The sequence below is a fragment of the Sycon ciliatum genome, chromosome 5 (assembly GCF_964019385.1).
Source record: "Sycon ciliatum chromosome 5, ocSycCili1.1, whole genome shotgun sequence".
Classification (NCBI taxonomy): domain Eukaryota; kingdom Metazoa; phylum Porifera; class Calcarea; order Leucosolenida; family Sycettidae; genus Sycon; species Sycon ciliatum.
Window position 1 is genome coordinate 18,479,433 of NC_088647.1, and position 17,845 is coordinate 18,497,277.

Genomic DNA, 17,845 nt, shown 5'->3' on the forward strand with positions numbered 1-17,845 from the left:
GTACATGTAAAACTTACTTCTGAAATCAGTACTTTACCTTTCATGGTATCTCAAATTTTTTCACGTCTACATGACTTTATCTTGCCCATAAAAGAGGCCGTTACCCCGCCAAAAAAAAGTACAGTCATGTTACTTCATCAGTTTGTGTGGCGGACCTGGAGTAAAATGATCAAAGAGTTGTACGACTGCCTGACAAATCACATCTCCTTGCACCAGACTTTATTGTAGGAAGAGTAGGCTCTGGGTCTGGGGACCCGGGAGGTTATAGCTATACTCTTGATACTAGCAAGAGTACATAGTATTCCTGGGAGCTTGTTGACTTGTACTGGATAGGTACAAATCTTCCTTTATGAAATCTTTCGTTAGATCACTCCACCAGCAGGTTCGTTACGTACAACATTTCGTTTTTGGTCGAGGTCTGTCACCCCGAACGATCAGAAAAATTACTTTGGTACAGACTTTAGTTACTAAGTTTCGTGCTCCCTAACGAAAAAAAGCGAAAGTTAATTCCAAACCAAACTTTCTACTTACATGTATACAGTAATCCTAATACTAGCATAACGGGGGGGGGGGGGTTACTGTATTTACACTTGATACACGTGTAGCCTACATAACCTGAAACTTTATTTACAATTATGGTGGTAAACACGCACCTGGCAATATGGCGGTAAATACACGCCGGCCAGTAATTAAACAACAGGAAGAAAGGAGATAAATGGCTGTAAATACAATAATATTTTACTCTTGATACTAGTACTCATTGAAGTACCTGGACCTGTACAAACAGCGCATGCATGCTGTAACTATTTTCTTTCTGTTTGGCTTTATTTCATCGCCTGCAAACAAACTGTTAACCGTGAGAACTCTGAAAGTTCAAACCGACCAAATAATATAGAGCGCAAAATAAATGTATTGTGAAAACAAGTTGTGATAGCAACCCATCAGGAGTTGTACACTGGAGTGGGGAGTTTTGACCGACTCTTGGTCCTGCATGTAGTGCTACATGAAGAGTGATAGGGTTCAAGTAATAGTTACCCTTGGATTGGAGTGCACCACCATACCCAGACATTCCCCAGTCTCTGCTTACTCAGTGGGGTGGCACTCACAGTCTCCCCTGGCTGGGGCGGCACTCACAGTCTCCCCTGGCTGGGGTGGCATTCCCCAGTCACTGCTGGCTGGTACCATTCACAGTCACTGCTGGCTGGTGCCATTCACAGTCTCTGCTGGCTGGTGCCATTCACAGTCTCTGCTGGCGGTGACATTCACAAGCTCAACTGGTCTCTGCTGGTGTGTGTTCGATTAAAAAATACACTTTGGCTTTATGCACTACTAGCAGCACCCGGCCAGCGTTGCCTGGCCGAACGTGGCATGCGGGTGAAGCAAGTACATGAACAGCACACGTGCTCAGCACGTGGTGGTGGCTACACGATTCGCACGCTTCGCGTGCTCAGTGCTTCTGCGGCCGCTAGCTACACTGTTCGCACGCTTCGCGTGCTCAGGGCAGCGCTTCTGCGTAACACACAGACAAACACACGTCACAGGTGCCTCTTCTTTATAGTATATATGTATCCAGCATTGTGCTGAAGAACCTCGTATGAAGCATGGAGAGAGAGAGAGAGAGAGAGAGAGAGAGAGAGAGAGAGAGAGAGAGAGAGAGAGAGAGAGAGAGAGAGAGAGAGAGAGAGAGAGAGAGAGAGAGAGAGAGAGAGAGAGAGAGAGAGAGAGAGAGAGAGAGAGAGAGAGAGAGAGAGAGAGAGAGAGAGAGAGAGAGTCTCTGACCCCTAACTGTTGGTTCGTGCTAGGACAGATGGCGGCAGAGCCGAAATGGGGAGAACACTGACATAATCCACTTTCATATTTTCATCGAGCGTGATGAGTCCCAGATCACCGGATGGAATGTATTCCGGGTCATCTGGGACATCACCGGCAACAATGAGCGGTTTGATTGGCTGCGGCGAGCCATCTTCGCTTACAGCATCAGAATGCGCCGGGTTGAACCATACGGACGTTATGTTTCCCACAATAGCAACCCTGAGCAGGTTCCAGCCGTTCAGGATCAGCCCGTTCTCTCTCTTGGACAAGTCATACGTGCCGAGCAGGGGGCTGTGGTTTGGAGTCCAGCGTGCTACACTCAATGTCTTGCTGCCCACGTTGACACCGACATAGTAGCCCGCCTGGGTGCTCTTGACTGTCCAGCGCTGGCGCATGATCAGTCCGGCCGTGTTGGCCTTCTCTCCGACCCAGATGGCCGCCTCCGCCACGGCGTCGGTCATCGGTGCTTTCAAGCCGGCAATCCATGGTATGTACTCGTACTTCACCGTCATGTTGAGATAGGAGTCCTGCGTGAGCATTGCAGACACGGGCAGCGACGTGTTGTAGTAGAGAAACTCATCCTGCTCCGTTGTCAGGTTCCGCAGGGCCGCGGCTTCGGTAAGCGATACTGGCGTGCCGTCGGGAAATAGATGAGCGTCCCACGGAATAGCTGGCTCTGGGCTGCAGTGCAAAGTCAGAGAGAGAGAGAGTAGAGCAGGTCAAACCATGATCAGAACAAAGCTCCATAGTCCATAGTCAGGTCAACTTTGTAGCAAGGCAGAACAGTTGATCATAAGTACATCGAATAGGTTCAGCCTGGATCCAACTGAGGTTGTTCCTGGCTACAGTCAGACCTCAATAAGCCGCACACATCCGTTTTCCACAAAATATCCGAGTAGGCGAGGGAAGCGGATAATCGAACACACATGCTGTATGTATGCATGGCAAATGCTGTAAATCGGTAACCAACGATTTTCTTCCGGATGACGAGAAATCTGGATAAAAGAGGACCGGGTAAGCGAGGTCCGACTGTACCTCGATTTAGCATGCTTAGTTTCAGTTTACAGTAGCAAAACTTTGCTTTGCAATGGATAAAATACTGTTTTGCAGTAGTAAACACTTTGGGAACACTTTTCTGTGACAAAACTAGAGGAATTCCCTGGTCCCTGGACATGCTATGAACTACAGTTGAACATTGATTATCCGAAATAATCAGACCATTCGAATTTCCGGGACGGGTTTTCGAACCACACGTGACTCAGGCTGCGCATTTTTGTATGGGAGCATGCACAAAAAGTTAGTTGCTGCAGTGTGCACTCGCTTCCTGCACCACTGCGTACAGGCTGTAAAGTCAGAAACTTACAAAAACTAACACGAAAACGACTGTTGTTGCGGGTACTGTGATATACCGAACACAGGTATCGGCCTGTGGTGAGATTTTCCTTATCCGGAACACTTTCATTACCTGAACACCTTCCCAGGGCTCGCTGCCCAGAGGTGGTCGGATAATCGATGTTCAACTGTTACTGCAGTCAGTATACAGACTCTTCACTCCTGCATAAACATGTGGGCCCAAACATTTGGGAGGTGAATTTCGAAAGGTCCGAAGACAAAATTGAGTTTCATCTGCAGGATTTAACCCAGGGATCTTTGTACAAGTTTACTTCCTTTTTTCATATACGCTCTGCGCAATGTATTAATGTGGCAGCAGCAAACATACCACATGAACGTATTCACAAAACTTAGGTTCACATGACCCGCGAGTAGGGACCGGCGGATTATGCTCGAAAAGGTGGCAGATTCTGCTCGAAAAGCAGTGAAATTGGCAGAACCATACAAACCTTATGGCGGGCAATTCCTCGAATTCTGCTCCATTTCTTTATCCACATAGTGGTGAAACGAATGTCAAAACCTAGTAGCCGAATATTCTTTGGCTTAACGAACGAACGTACGAATATTCTTTTGGTAACACGGATGACATCACATGCCCTCCTCTCAGTCATTTGATGGATATTGTCATTACTATTAGGTATGACAAACGGTAGTGCCACATAAAATGCACTGCCACATAAGGCTACTTCGAAGTTCATACATGTTATGTGCACCATTGGCAGTCCAGTATGCACATACATGTGCAAGCATGCAGTGCAAAGTCACAGGCAGGCTGTACTCGCTGTCTGTACTGTGTTTGGCGTGCATGCACGTACATGCACTACATTCGAAGTGACGTCACGAATACTCGAATGCGACTTAAAGAATATTCGAATGTGACCAACCGAACGAATGTTCGAATATTCGTTTCACCACTACGGCACATACCAAACATGCATGAAACTTACCAGAAAAAGTACCGAATTCTGACATTTTTTGCCGGCATAATCCGCCGGTGCCTACCCGCGAGGGTTCTGAATAGTGGATACGCAAAGTGCAGCTTTCAAAAAAAGGTGACTATGGATGTCAGAAAATATAATTAATTTTATTTTGGTTGTTACTACTTGCCATGTCACTCTGAACACCCCAACCAAAATCAGGTTCCCATTCTTGTCAACGCATACAATAAATGTTCAGTAAAACCTGTGACTAACGACCACCCACACGAAAGCGGTCTTTACTGGCAGGTGGTCCTTAGTTAGAGGTTTGCACCGCGCAACCATACATGAATGTGAGACCGTCTGTACCTGGCGGAGTGGTCTGCAGTACCAGGCTGGCTGCTAGTCACGGTGGTCTGTAGTTACAGGTTTTACTGTATTCCCAGTGATATTTTAGTGTTGCCCGCTCACCTGCCATCTTTAGTGTTCCAGTGCCAACGTGTATTACTGTTGCCAACCATCAGCTCCCAGCTTATCATTGCTCCCGGTACAAACGTCACATTGTGCCCGGCCACTGAGCACGGCTCCTTGCCCGCAAGCCAGTTGGCATGCAGCTGCCTGAGTGCTTGCAGCCACGTGACCACCATCAGTGTTGATCCACTGTCGCTGGGATAGCCCTGGTACCACCGAGAACCAGCCTCGGTCACTACAGCACCCTTGTCGGGATTGGAGTACACCGCACTGGTCCAGCCGGTAAAGTCTGATGAGTAGTGGTGTGTATCGACAATGTCCGTGTCGTTGTTGTCATCCCAGCAGCTGAGTACAGGCTGTGACACATTGCTCTTCTTCAGCCAGGTGTATGCCGCTTGTCGTAGTGCAATCGAGTAGCCCTTGGGAGCAAGTGTGGTGTGAGGTTCGTTGTATACTGATACAAATCAACAAGACAACACCACATCAATAGTAATGAATACCATGCCAAAAAACACAGAAAGTCATGTACAAAATCTTGTTATCGATTTTTTTCTTGTGAAGGAACTACATGTAGGGGGGGGGGGGAGGGGATACGACTGTATGAGCCTGTACAAGATACGACCCATTAGATAAACCTTGTTTTGTTGAAAAATGTTGTTGGTTGATAGCATGTAAGAAGGCGGAGACCACTAGACCTTTCCCAAATCGGCCATTCATTTTGGCCTATTCGGCTTTTCGATCGGCTGAAAAATCGCCAGAATCGGCTGAAAATTTCTGTAAAAGGTGGAAATTCGGCTCTAAAGTCGCAGCCACCTTTTGCAGATGATGGCTACAGAAATTGTATTTGCATGCTATTGAGGCACTAAAACATCAATTTTCGGCGAATTCAGTGCGAAAATTGCGTATTCGGCTAAAAGATCGGTGATTTCTTCAAAACCACTATTTTCGGCCAATGTTTCAGCCGGCCGATTTGGGAAATGCCCACGGGCCGTGACGCAGGCGCGCACGAGCGGTCATGCCCAGTTGCCCACGACCCTGCAAAACATGTATATTCAGCGATTTCTTGCCGGGTAAAATCTCAGAATTCGGCCAAAAACCGGTGATTTTCTGAAAAGGCTACTTTTCGGCGAATTTTTCGGCCGGCCGATTTGGGAAAGGCCTAGAGACCACCGTGTTCGGAAACAGTGACCTTTCTATCACCATACACGGTTGGTGGAGCATCGGTCTTTACGGCCATCTGAACCGTATGGGTGTTAGACCCGGTTCTGACCCTCTCTATTCTAGGGGGAGTTGTCTTAGTTTTCTTGTTGTTGTACCGTCAGTCGTGCATTCGTGGTTCGCTCCTGGATGTCTTCTTGATACTCAGTCCTCATAAAATGTGTAGCTTCTGTTGTGAATTGTTCTTCTTCCGTCTCTTTTTATACTCGTTTTCAAACTTCTGTCCATAGCGTCCATCTCTCAGCTCGCCAGCTGGCAACAGTTACTGTCACCACCATGGCAGTGTCATGAGACCGGGGCTCGACCAACCGTGGATAGTTGTAGTAAGGTCACTGTTTCCGAACACGGTGGTCTCCGCCTTGCTACATGCTGTCAACCAACAACAATATACGATTTTTTTCTCCTCCCCTCCCCATTACTATTATTATTTAAAAATTTGTCATGTCGCTCGCATGTATAAAAGGGGGTGCTATTGCCTGTTTGTGTTGCGACTTTAAATAAAATTCAACAACAACAAGACACTACCCGCACAGGCAGTGTCCACCCAATATGTACTTACTTTCCCACCACAGCACTCTCTTGTCATCTTTGAACTTGCTGGCAACGTTGCTCACATACGGCTGGTATCTATCCACTGTTGTGCGATCCTTTGCTTGTGGGGAGGTCTTCCAACAGCCGTTGTGACGACCTTTCACCGGCTGACATGGGCTGGACAGATTTGCTCCCGACGTGGACCAGCAGTCGTCAAAGAAAACAAAACCCACGCCAATATTGTTTGAATCTGCAACCAGGAGAAACCTGGCAGTTGGGAAAGAGTGCAATATAGTGAAGAAAGATGGAAAAAGAGAAGTATGGCGGAAATAGAGGTGGAGAGGAGAGAAGAAATAATGTAGATAGAGAGTCGCTGAGAGGGGGGTCTCTGCATCCACGGTTAGTTTCAAACCTGAGGAAGATGTTGCTACTCCGTGATCGACACCAGACTGTCCAACCTAGTCCATCGGCCAAGTCTCAAAATCGAAAGTGGTGATGCACTGAGCTTCCAACTAAACGCGACCATACCCAGCACGTAGAGAATATATCAGAGAACACTATTCCGTTTGTTGGACGTGCCGAATTCAGTCCAGGGCGTCGATACGAAGCGTTCTTCGTCGCCGAGTTTTTTACTGTGCGCTCCATTTGAGAGTGCGCAGAGTTCTGATCGAGAGTTTTTTGAGCAGATTTTCAAATTTTTGAGGCTGTCAGCTGACAGCTGTCAACCCTAAATGGCACTTAGTATGTGACAGGCAATAGGTTTTGGTGCCTCCGTATGCCTTCTAATAAGTTCTATCTTCCTTCGTTTCACTTCGCTGCTTCGCCCACTACCTCAGGAGATGACAGCGTACCTGCACTAGTCAGCTCTCGCTAACCCTGTCTCTCTTTCTCCGTCTTAGCGCTCGTCATTCGTGTCCTTCTGCTGGGGCGAGCTTGATACTGTTGTGTCGTAGTTTTTAGGCAATAGTGGCTGTTGTTCGCGTGACGATCAGGATTTAGGGAGAAAGACGACGACTCGCCAAGTTCCCATGCAGCCACAGACGGCGTAGCAATTCTTACCGCCAACCCTTCGAGCAACGGAACCGGCCTGAGTTGGAAATCGTGTCTGTGTAATTGTGCCACGATACGGATGAAACACACAGGCTCACATGTGACGAGATGAAGATAATCTCAACAGGCTGACGGAAATCCAACAGGCTCACGGGAACGCTGCAGTTATGGTCGGAGACGCGGAGTTATTTAGTCACTGGTAAATGTTGCATCGAGTGCTGTGTGCTCTAACACAATTGTAAAAATCATGAAAAAGCGAAAATAATGCAATGGTGGGGCTGAGTGGTGTTCTGTGGAGGAGACGTCGCTGTCTCAGTATTCAACGCCGGACCCTGTATTTCAAGTCTGTGGTCATGCTCGATCATAAGATCCTGTATGGCTCCAGTGCCTTCTCAGCATTGTTGGCGGGTAAGCACCTGGATCGTGTCCAAGTACTGCGGCTCTGTTGGCTTGAGGGACGTACGGGTGCTCGCCGTGCACCCCTGCCGGCAATCTGCTAGTGAAGCTTGGTACCTACTGAGTCCGGGAGATTTTCATCCAGAAGCTGATCTTCCTAGGCTGGAGCTGCTGCTACTCCTGTGCTAGCCCTCAACCACTGGCGCTCCTACTCAGCTCCAGTGTGGGCCATTAACCACCCTGCCCGATTTCGCACTGTTGCTATTCCACACCGTCAGTATTTAACTCTGAGGTCAGACCTTGATCCCTCCCACCATATGCTATCTGTCTGTCTGCCTCTCTCTCACACACAGATGTGCGCGCATACACACATGCACACACAGTGGCACAAACATACACATAGCCAAATTCTCTGTGTTTGGTGATCATCATCTGTTTTCTGGTGTGCAAGCTCACCTCTGATGCCGATTACTTCCTTGCTTAGACCCGGTCTGCTATTAGACCAGTCTGCTCTCCCTTCACTCGCTTGTAAATCCTACTTGGAGCAGTAAGGTTGTGTCACTGCTCCTACTGATGTCATTGTTGTGAAAGCAATATCATCGCCATTGGTGGTAATTTTCCACCGTGCATGAATCATTAACAATCATCATCTATGTGTCACGGCCTAACCATCCTCGTAACTCCCCTCGTCGTGACTAGTGCTGTACCGTTGAAACCTACTTTGCTTCAGTGTATATTCGCTCCAAAGCTCTTGTTTTGTTGCATAGTGATCTGACGCAGTGTGCTATAGCCTGTCGGGTAATATGGATAAGATTAGTACAGTCGGCATCGCCTATCGAGTGACCAGGTACATGTATAAGGATACTAGTACATGTATACCGGCTTAACGATATCGGAACACAAATAGCACTATGTGTGCAATATTCCTTTCTAAGCTCACGCTGTGCGGTGCAGATAGGTCATTTGTCGTTGCCAACTTGCCGCATGTGCATGTGCAGCAGGAAGGCACCACATGTCGACTACTACTTATACTGTACAGCATTGTGTGCTTACATGCATCTACGGCCTTGTGGATGCAATTGAGTCTCACATACATGTACATGAAATATTGCGTGTAGTGCGGCATCAGGTGTTAACATAGAGTGGCAAATATTTTTCTCGCAATAATGACCGTATTCACCACAAGTGTGTTTATGTCCAGAGCCAACTCAAGTCCAGTATTATTTATGACCATGACAACAAGACTTCCAGGCTGAAATTCTTCTAGGACAGGCATGAACACTTGCCTTACAATTGTTCGTGATTGTACGAAGTACATATTCGCTGTTGCATCAATTTTGCACCATTTACATTGTAGTGCCACAAGTGGTATCACGGACACCTGCATGCGTATTGAGTCAAACAAGGTTACCTCTGTATAATTATGCTTATCGTGGCTATCAAGAGCTTCGATGCGAATTCCCAGCTGACGAATGGTGTCCAGCTTGTGTTCAGCTCAGCTGGCACTCACAACTCATAATAATTGCGTTATAGACGCCAGATGAGATATAAGATGTTTCAGCTACAATGTAGACACAACGTCCGTGTTCAAGAAAGCCGTCACTTCATCTTCTGTCCATCCTCAATAGCACGTTCAAGCAAATACGTCTGAAACACAGTAGCGACAATCCGACAGCGGCGACACGCCGTCTTCTCCGAATGAGCTTCTACCGTTCTAATTCAGATTCCCCAAAAAATGTCAAAATAAATAATAGATTTCCACCAAGCTCGCTAGAATCTTGCGAACCGTCAACATGCAGGCATTTCAAGTGTTCGAGCGTGCGTAGATTCTGCTCAGCGGCTCAAGAACATTCGCCAAGCGAAAAAAAGTCGATGAGAAAGATGTAATGGTGGACGAAATTACAAAAATCGGAAGAAGGTATTCGACCCAGTTCGACTATCCTGGACTGGATTGGCAACGTCCAACAATCGGATTCGTATTCTATGGGGTCTCATGAGCTAGTGTGCCAAAGGGCGTTTATTTGGAGCTTCAGTGCATCACCTTCGTCGAAAGAGGCCCTTTCTGAGATTTGGCCGATGGACTAACCGTCCTGCTTTGAGCAGGACAGTCCTGCTTTGGACCAAAACATTCGTATACATTTACATGGGACACGATTGCCTTTGTATACATTGTATATGGGTGTCCTGCTTTGGAATGGTGGCAAGGTTGGACAGACTGCGACACTCACCTGCTGATGGCCTCGATCAGAGTTGTGCCGTTATCACCTTCATACACCATACTGTGCAGAAACATACGCAGTGCAGTGAAACCAAACTGCTGACGTGCCCAGCTCAGCTCTCTCTTCACCTCGTCTTCGTGATGAGAATAGTTCCACCACCACAATGAGTTGCTAGCCGATGAAGGAGTGTACGAGGCACCAATCCATTCGCTCGTATCATGTTTAGGTATCGCTTCTGCTCCGCTTCCAGAGACGCTAATCGTAGAGATGACTAAAGCGCAGAATGAAAATTGCACGCCTACCCGAACGGCGGTTGGGAGACTCATCACGATGTATCCCGTAGGCAGAGGATGGAAATGTGGAAGCCAGATGGCCAAATCAAGCTTTCGCGAGGGATTACGAATACATCTTCCGGGGTGAATTTTGGACTCCTGATCCAAAATTCTTCTTGCTTTCCCCTCAGCTCACCTTCGACCCACTTCAAAAATCCAAGCCAAGGTTTGTTTCTGCAGTCAGATCACAGTGCAGTGACTGGTCTCTACTCGGAACTGTGCATGTGGGCAAGGTGAGCGGGCTAGGCACAATACAAAGAACGACCATTCATTCTAGAAATGTTTTTTTTTATTCCCTGGCCTATGCCTATCGGCTATGCATTATTATGATATGCATAGCCGATAGGCATACCATGGTATGGCTGTGTGCTGCGCATTTTGTGGGTTGGCGTTTCGGTCTTCCAGATCGCGAAACTTCCTAGCTTTTAATACGTTACGTCGTCCGAAGGCTGAACCGGGCCAGCACTATTTTTTAGTCATAACAAGAGCATACCGGTATCATAGTACACTGTATACATACACGTCATGTACAGTAGATCTACCGGCAGAAAAATTGGCAGAATTCGGTACTTTTTCTGATAAGTTTCATGCATGTTTGGTATGTGGATAAAAAATGGAGCAGAATTCGAGGAATTGCCCGCCATAAGGTTTGTATGGTTCTGCCAATTTCACTGCTTTTCGAGCAGAATTTGCCACCTTTTCGAGCAGAATCCGCCGGTCCCTACTATTTTGGTGATGATGTAGGGTTTTCTGTGTTCTCAGCAATCACCATTATAAATAAGTTTGAAAAAGCATTGCGGAAGCGCCATGCATACCATCTCAGTTCCGTATTCTCCACCGAAGAGCAGAACGGGAGAATTGCAATTCTGGAATTAAATTGTACTTTTTTAAAACTACATGTACATGTACAGTGCTGGCATTTGGCAACTGAAATCCGACACCTGAGCGGTGCGCTCACATCGCAAAGACCCAACACGGGATAGTGAAACTACTATGTAGAGACCTTTAGAATGTGAACGCGTCGCTAGGGGGTCGGATTTCAGTTGCCAGCACTGTACATGTACATGTACATGTACATCCGGTGTTATGGTGATTGGTGATGTCTGGATCCTTTGCCACTTTGTTACTCCGTATCTATGACCATGATGACTGTTTGGGATACTGAATATTCATTTCCAGTATTTTGACCTCGGATATACATGTAGATTGTGATGTATCTCAGCTACATGTATAAAGTGATACTGAAGCTTCACTGCAGCAGGGACATGGTCACGTGGGGATCTGAAAGTTACAATGTAGGAAGTAAACTGCATCATTTTACTTGAACGGACTGGAGGCACGCATTTCCGAGTGTTCAAAGTTGCTCCCAAGCACGAACAATGACAATCATGTCCTCCGAGGTTTTCGTTATTTCCGCAGGAAAAGGACTCGGAAATTTCCACAAGTTCAGCATTGCACAAGTTTCCCGAAGCAGAAAGCTCAAGACTGCAAGAACCACAAATGCACTGAATGAGTCATAGCTCCTCTTTCACTACGGTAGAGTCGCACGCTGAAGAACGTTGAGCCCAAGAACGTCCAGCCTGAAATGCTAAGAATGCCACAGCCTCAAGAAGACCGGCGGTGTTGATTTTCCGGCAGGTTATGGGATAGATATGATCCAGCACAAATTGTGTCTAGGAACGTGCTATGAGAACGCAGCCAGACTGCCCAACAAAATAGGAACGCCCCAAGCTAACCTCTTGGAAACAACGTTCTTGGACGCGCGACCCTACTGTATGCATTATCGCATCAGAAGATACTGTTGATAGCGAAACGCACCAACAGTGCAGTACTATGTCCCCCCCCCCCCCATCAGGCATCACTACCGAAGCACAGTGTGACAGTGAAACAAGGCCAAGTAGGGTCCGGCGGATTCTGCCGGCAGAAAACTTGGCGGAATTCGGTACTTTTTCTGGTAAGTTTCATGCATGTTTGGTATGTGGATAAAAAAAATGGAGCAGAATTCGAGGAATTGCCCGCCATAAGGTTTGTATGGTTCTGCCAATTTCACTGCTTTTCGAGCAGAATCTGCCCCCTTTTCGAGCAGAATCCGCCGGTCCCTAAGGCCAAGCCAGACAAGTAGTAGTGAATGGAGAATTCAGCAATAGGGAAAGTCTGTCCCACACGTCGTTCAAGAAACTAGGTGCGGAGCACAGCTGACACATGTATGAATGAAGCATGTAAAAGTAGAGTGGAAGAGAAAGCATAGAATGATCAACCAACAACAAAATAATACCACACGACGTCAGAACTCAAAACAATCCAAAATCAGACAGAATCAGATACTCAGCGTCACCCTTACTGGACATTCACCTGGTATGAACAGTGAGAAGTTCCAGGCAGGCCGGATCACAGTAGTGCATGTAACATCAGCTGTACAATTGCCCGACGACATGCCTCGTGTCACTTTGCCTTCCAACAGAATCACACAAATCCTAGCAGTAGTACACTGATGAAAACTGGTGCGAAAATATCCTCCCCGGAGAGATATACAAGTAGGTACATGGAGGAATGATTTTCCTTTAGGCAGCCGGGAGGGCTCAACACACTACCATGGAGAACTATTACCCACAAAGGGCACAAAAAGAGATTTACAGAGTTTTGGGGATTCGGCCCATATAAAGCAAGTAAGCAAGTAGGTACATGTACATGAACATGAACATGAACATGAACATGAACATGAACATGAACATGTACATGAACATGAACATGGACATGAACATGAACATGTACATGAACATGAACATGAACATGGACATGAACATGAACATGTACATGAACATGGACATGAACATGAACATGGACATGAACATGAACATGAACATGAACATGGACAAACAAGAGGTGGAGGGATGGGGGGGGGGGGGGTACTACCCTATACGTGTACCTGTTAGTGTACTGAAGAGCCGCACTCTTTGATGTATTACATAACAGATCAAATCACTGGGAAAATACACACATCTAAGAAGTCAAGACACTACTACCTGACAATATTAAACCCAAGGCAATCTGAAGTGTGGACCAAGCGTCCTCTACACCAAAGTGATTGCATCACCACCGTCACAGAGTGACACAATCCAGTACAGGTTTCCTGTGACGTTCCGGATGGTTTCCGTAACGCCCGTTCTCTCGTGTCCAAGCGTCCTCTACTAGTACACCAGAGTGATTCCATCACCGTTGTTGTGGAGTGACACAATCCAGTACAGGTTACCTGTGACGTTCGGGATGGTTTCTGTGGCGCCCGTTCTCTCGTGTCTACCAGTAAGAGTGTGACGATCGTGATCAACTGTTAGAAGAATGATGTCACCAGTTTGCCACGGTTGACCAAGGGCTGTGCCGGTGTGGTATTTACCAGCACTATGGCCGAACCAACCAAAACACTGTGCCTTGTCCTGTTGGTATAGTTCAAGCTGTGGATTACTGGACGAACAGGCAGAGACGAAGATGTAACCTTTGGAGATCTTGTCAATCCTCACCTTCAGTGTACTGCTACCAGTATCAGTGACCATAGGTGTGGTACATGCTGATCTATAACCATCACTGGTCATTTTCAGTGTGCGACCATCATTGGTGATATCCAACTGACTGCCACAGCGATTTCCATCAAACCTCGGGGTTGCCGACACCACCAGCTTCTGTGGACTACCCTTCAGATGGACACAACCAATCTTGGCTAAGATGTTGTAGTGGCCAGTTTGCAATGGAGTATGTCGGGCCTGTATTTGTCCGGTAGCAGGGGTAAGTTGTGTGCACATGGTGGTTGTGTCCTCATCGAGATCGGATATTGATATCTCCAGTCCAATGTTTTCCAGTTGCTCTTGCTCCACGATACTTGGGACAGCACTGTCTGGTAGCACTATAGAGATCTTCAAATGATCGTTAAGAAGGGCATTGTCAGGACTCTTCAGTGTGCCATCAGCAACATCCAGCACTGCTCCTGTTTTGCTGATGTCCTTGAGTAGGGATGTGGTGTCCGTCGTGCCAAACACAATACCACTGGTGACACATGGCTCTTTCTCGTCCTCCGCAGTTTTCATGGTTTTCACGATAGACGCATCCACCCAGGACCACACACGGAGAAGCTCAACATCGTCCTCAAACGACTGCAGAATGCTGGCAGCACTCTCTCCTTTCGACACACACTCCTGAAGTTGGTGTAGTTGCTTCTCCAGAGGTTCCAGTTTCTGCAACCTCAGCTGATCCAGCTCGGATAGAAGAGAGGCCTCTCGCTTCTTCACAGCCTCCATCAGTGGCTTGAAGAAGTTGGATACCTTCTCTGAAGCATACTCGGTTTGACTGTGTACCATTCGAATGTTCTTCTCCACGGTCTCTATGGCACTGCTGACAACACCATCACATTCTGATGTACAACTGCTCAGCTTAGTGGAAAGTGTGTCACGAGTGTTTTGTGCAGCACTGGCAATATCCATCACCTTGTGTTCATCATGTCTGTGTGCTCCAGAGTGCATGCAATGTGCACACAATAGCTGATTGCACTCCAAGCAAAACTGTTTCAGCACTTCATTCGTGTGTAGAGCGCATCTGTGCTGGACCACTCTGCCACTGCTGCTGCCACTGCTTGTTGACCCTGTGGAGGATGCAGATAGCGCCTTCACTGTGTGACCTTTGCCAGATCTGGACATGGGATGGCCAGTACCGTGGTGCTCACAGAATTTGAGGCTACAGTTCTCACAACCCACTGTAGCTGGCTTTCCATTCCAGCATTCGTCACAGGTTTGAAAGACCTGATCTCGGCCTGCAGCCGCTCCAGTCATCGTATCGCTTGCTTGAACGACATTCGGTAGCGATCGTAACGGCTCTGTACCAACAGGCAATTGCGTAGCGGACAAACACCGCGGACACTTTATGCTTCCATCGAATCCCAAGCTGTTCTGCAGGCACGGCACACATAGTGCGTGCAAACACGAAACAAACTTTAGAGTGGTCGTGGACGACCCACAACCACCGCACTGCACTACGGACGACATTATTTTGCACTCCTGAAGCCAGTGAAGCTACTGAAGGAGCTCAATCTTCGGACAATCTGAATACTGTATAACTACAAATTTTCGTTCACGAAATCTTTCGTTATCACTCCACCAGCGCAGCAGGCTTGTTACGTATGTGTACAGTCAAAATCCGTTGATCCCCGAGCTGCAGAGAGTGCTCAATGTCAGAGACAGAGCTTAGTACATAGCAGACTCAGCGGAGGACGTTCAGGTTGGTTGTAACTCTGAGTTTCATGCCGCTAGGCAATCATCAGACAACTGATACTCTGGTCTACCCAACAGTATGCTTATAAACACATAGGGCCACAAGCATAAACAAATTTAGCGCTAAATCTGGTGTGAGGTATGGGGAGAAAGCTGGCGCGGGCCAAGGCGCGACAGTGGAAGTGCCAGGAGGGTGGCGGGCAACAGGCAGGTGTGAGCATGAAAGCGCGGAAAGAGGCGATGGGGAGGCAGTGTACAGCAGATGTGTGGGGGGTGCCAGGAGGGTGGCGGGCAGTGGCCCAGTGAGATCACTACAAGTAGGGAGTCGTTTGGTGACGGGCAGGCGTGAGCAGAGTGGCATCGCCAACAACAGGCCAAGGTTGTTGTTGTTGGCGATGCCACTCTGCTCACGCCTGCCCGTCACCAAACGACTCCCTACTTGTAGTGATCTCACTGGGCCACTGCCCGCCACCCTCCTGGCAACCCCCACACATCTGCTGTACACTGCCTCCCCATCGCCTCTTTCCGCGCTTTCATGCTCACACCTGCCTGTTGCCCGCCACCCTCCTGGCACTTCCACTGTCGCGCCTTGGCCCGCGCCAGCTTTCTCCCCATACCTCACACCAGATTTAGCGCTAAATTTGTTTATGCTTGTGGCCCTATGTGTTTATAAGCATACTGTTGGGTAGACCAGAGTATCAGTTGTCTGATGATTGCCTAGCGGCATGAAACTCAGAGTTACAACCAACCTGAACGTCCTCCGCTGAGTCTGCTAGTGCTATGTATGTGTACAGTCATGTACTTATCTACTAGTATACTAGTACTACAGGCAGTCAGTGCTGGCAACTGAAATCCGAGCCCCTAGTATAGCGTCTCGTACGAATCGCTAGCGCACCGCGAGGGGGGTCGGATTTCAGATGCCAGCACTGTAGATCTACTAAATTTCTATTCGTGGTCTGTCTGTCACTGTCAGTGCAGTGTCACCCTGAACGTTCAGAAAGAAAGAAAAACTTTAGTTTGGTCACGTACAAACTTTATTTCGTGCCCCCTATGGCCTATACGAATAATTATAGCGGAAGTTACATACATGTACATTAATTTATTGATTAATTCCAAACGAAAATTTGTACTTATACAGTAGCCTACAAAAAAAGTCCATTCAGAAAAAGATGGACTTCTAGCTTTTGGCCATAAATGGGTCAAACTTTGAGTTTTTTTAGAATTTTTTCTGCAATCCCCTATGGAATCCTCTTCCAATTATGTTTCTGAAGTCTATTTGTCCAAAAAGCAAGCCATAACAAGAATAAGATATCGGCCAGGTTTTGCCCCAGAAGCATTGAATTGGAAAAAAAACATCAAAATCCAGGCCGTTTGACCCTGCCTGCAACAGTGCATTGTGGGGTTCGAACCCCAGTTCAGGTACCCTTTTTGGACTCTTTTTCAAAGTTCAAATTTCGCAGCACTGCACTGTGTACAATGAAATCACGAAAAATCGCCAAATACGGGAGCTCGCCAGAGCCAGAGCCCATCTTTTTCTGAATGGACTGTAGTGTAGTCCGTAGAGCTATTATTATTATTATTATTATTATTATTATTATTATTATTATTATTATAAGCTTTTATTTTACTAGGGTGTTTCCCACAGACCTATGGTCTTCTTACGGGAGCCCCTAGGAAGGTTATGCATGAGCGAATAAATGAGCGGTAATCGGTACAATTACGAACAGTGGAAGGCAGCATATTCCACCGGTCAGCAGCGAGATAGCCAATCCGAGAAAAGCCAGCCGTACTCTGTGCTGGGGGTAATGCCAAAGAAAAAGACACCTGGGATCTCGTAGTGGCAGTGGTGTGAGAGCTACAGCAGCGGCTGGTAAAGATTTCTTGAAGCAAAGAGCTGCATGTTCCGCTATGGATGCACCGGAACAAAAGAATGAACAATTTCAAATTGACGCGCACCGAAATATGATAAAGGCTGTAAAGGCTAAGAATGTGTGAAGCACTGGTAAACTTATCAAAACCAAATACTATTCTGAGGGATCTATTGAACAAACGGACATACTTATCAGCTACATTTAGTTGCAGTTCATCAAGTACAGTCAACTTCGCTAATAACGACTGCGGACAATTCGCGAATAACGACAGAATTTCCATGCCCAGAGCAAAGTCCCATCCAACTGGAATACAATAATAATGGGCGCTTTCGATTACACGCATTTCGGTCAATTCTAGAATTAGTTATTGTTGATGCACAGTTC

The 17,845-nt window shown here is 47.1% G+C and overlaps 1 protein-coding gene across 1 annotated transcript; it reads right to left on the reverse strand.

Annotated features, from left to right (window-relative positions):
• Positions 1-1,250: 1,250 nt before the first annotated feature.
• Positions 1,251-10,582, reverse strand: LOC135817924 (uncharacterized). Its single transcript, XM_065331228.1, has 4 exons — positions 10,016-10,582; positions 6,370-6,608; positions 4,593-5,046; positions 1,251-2,493 (listed from the first exon to the last, which is right to left on the reverse strand). Exons 1-4 carry the CDS (start codon positions 10,330-10,332, stop codon positions 1,782-1,784), a joined length of 1,722 nt encoding a protein of 573 aa, XP_065187300.1. The 5' UTR covers positions 10,333-10,582; the 3' UTR covers positions 1,251-1,781.
• Positions 10,583-17,845: the final 7,263 nt, after the last annotated feature.

Excerpts from the sequence above, each read along its gene's own strand:
- LOC135817924 (XM_065331228.1), bottom strand. The coding sequence starts at position 10,332 with ATGAGTCTCCCAACCGCCGTTCGGGTAGGCGTGCAATTTTCATTCTGC. Across the intron at positions 6,609-10,015 it reads CTGATCGAGGCCATCAGCAG|GTTTCTCCTGGTTGCAGATT; the intron begins GTGAGTGTCGCA and ends CCCAACTGCCAG. Across the intron at positions 5,047-6,369 it reads GAGAGTGCTGTGGTGGGAAA|TATACAACGAACCTCACACC; the intron begins GTAAGTACATAT and ends GATTTGTATCAG.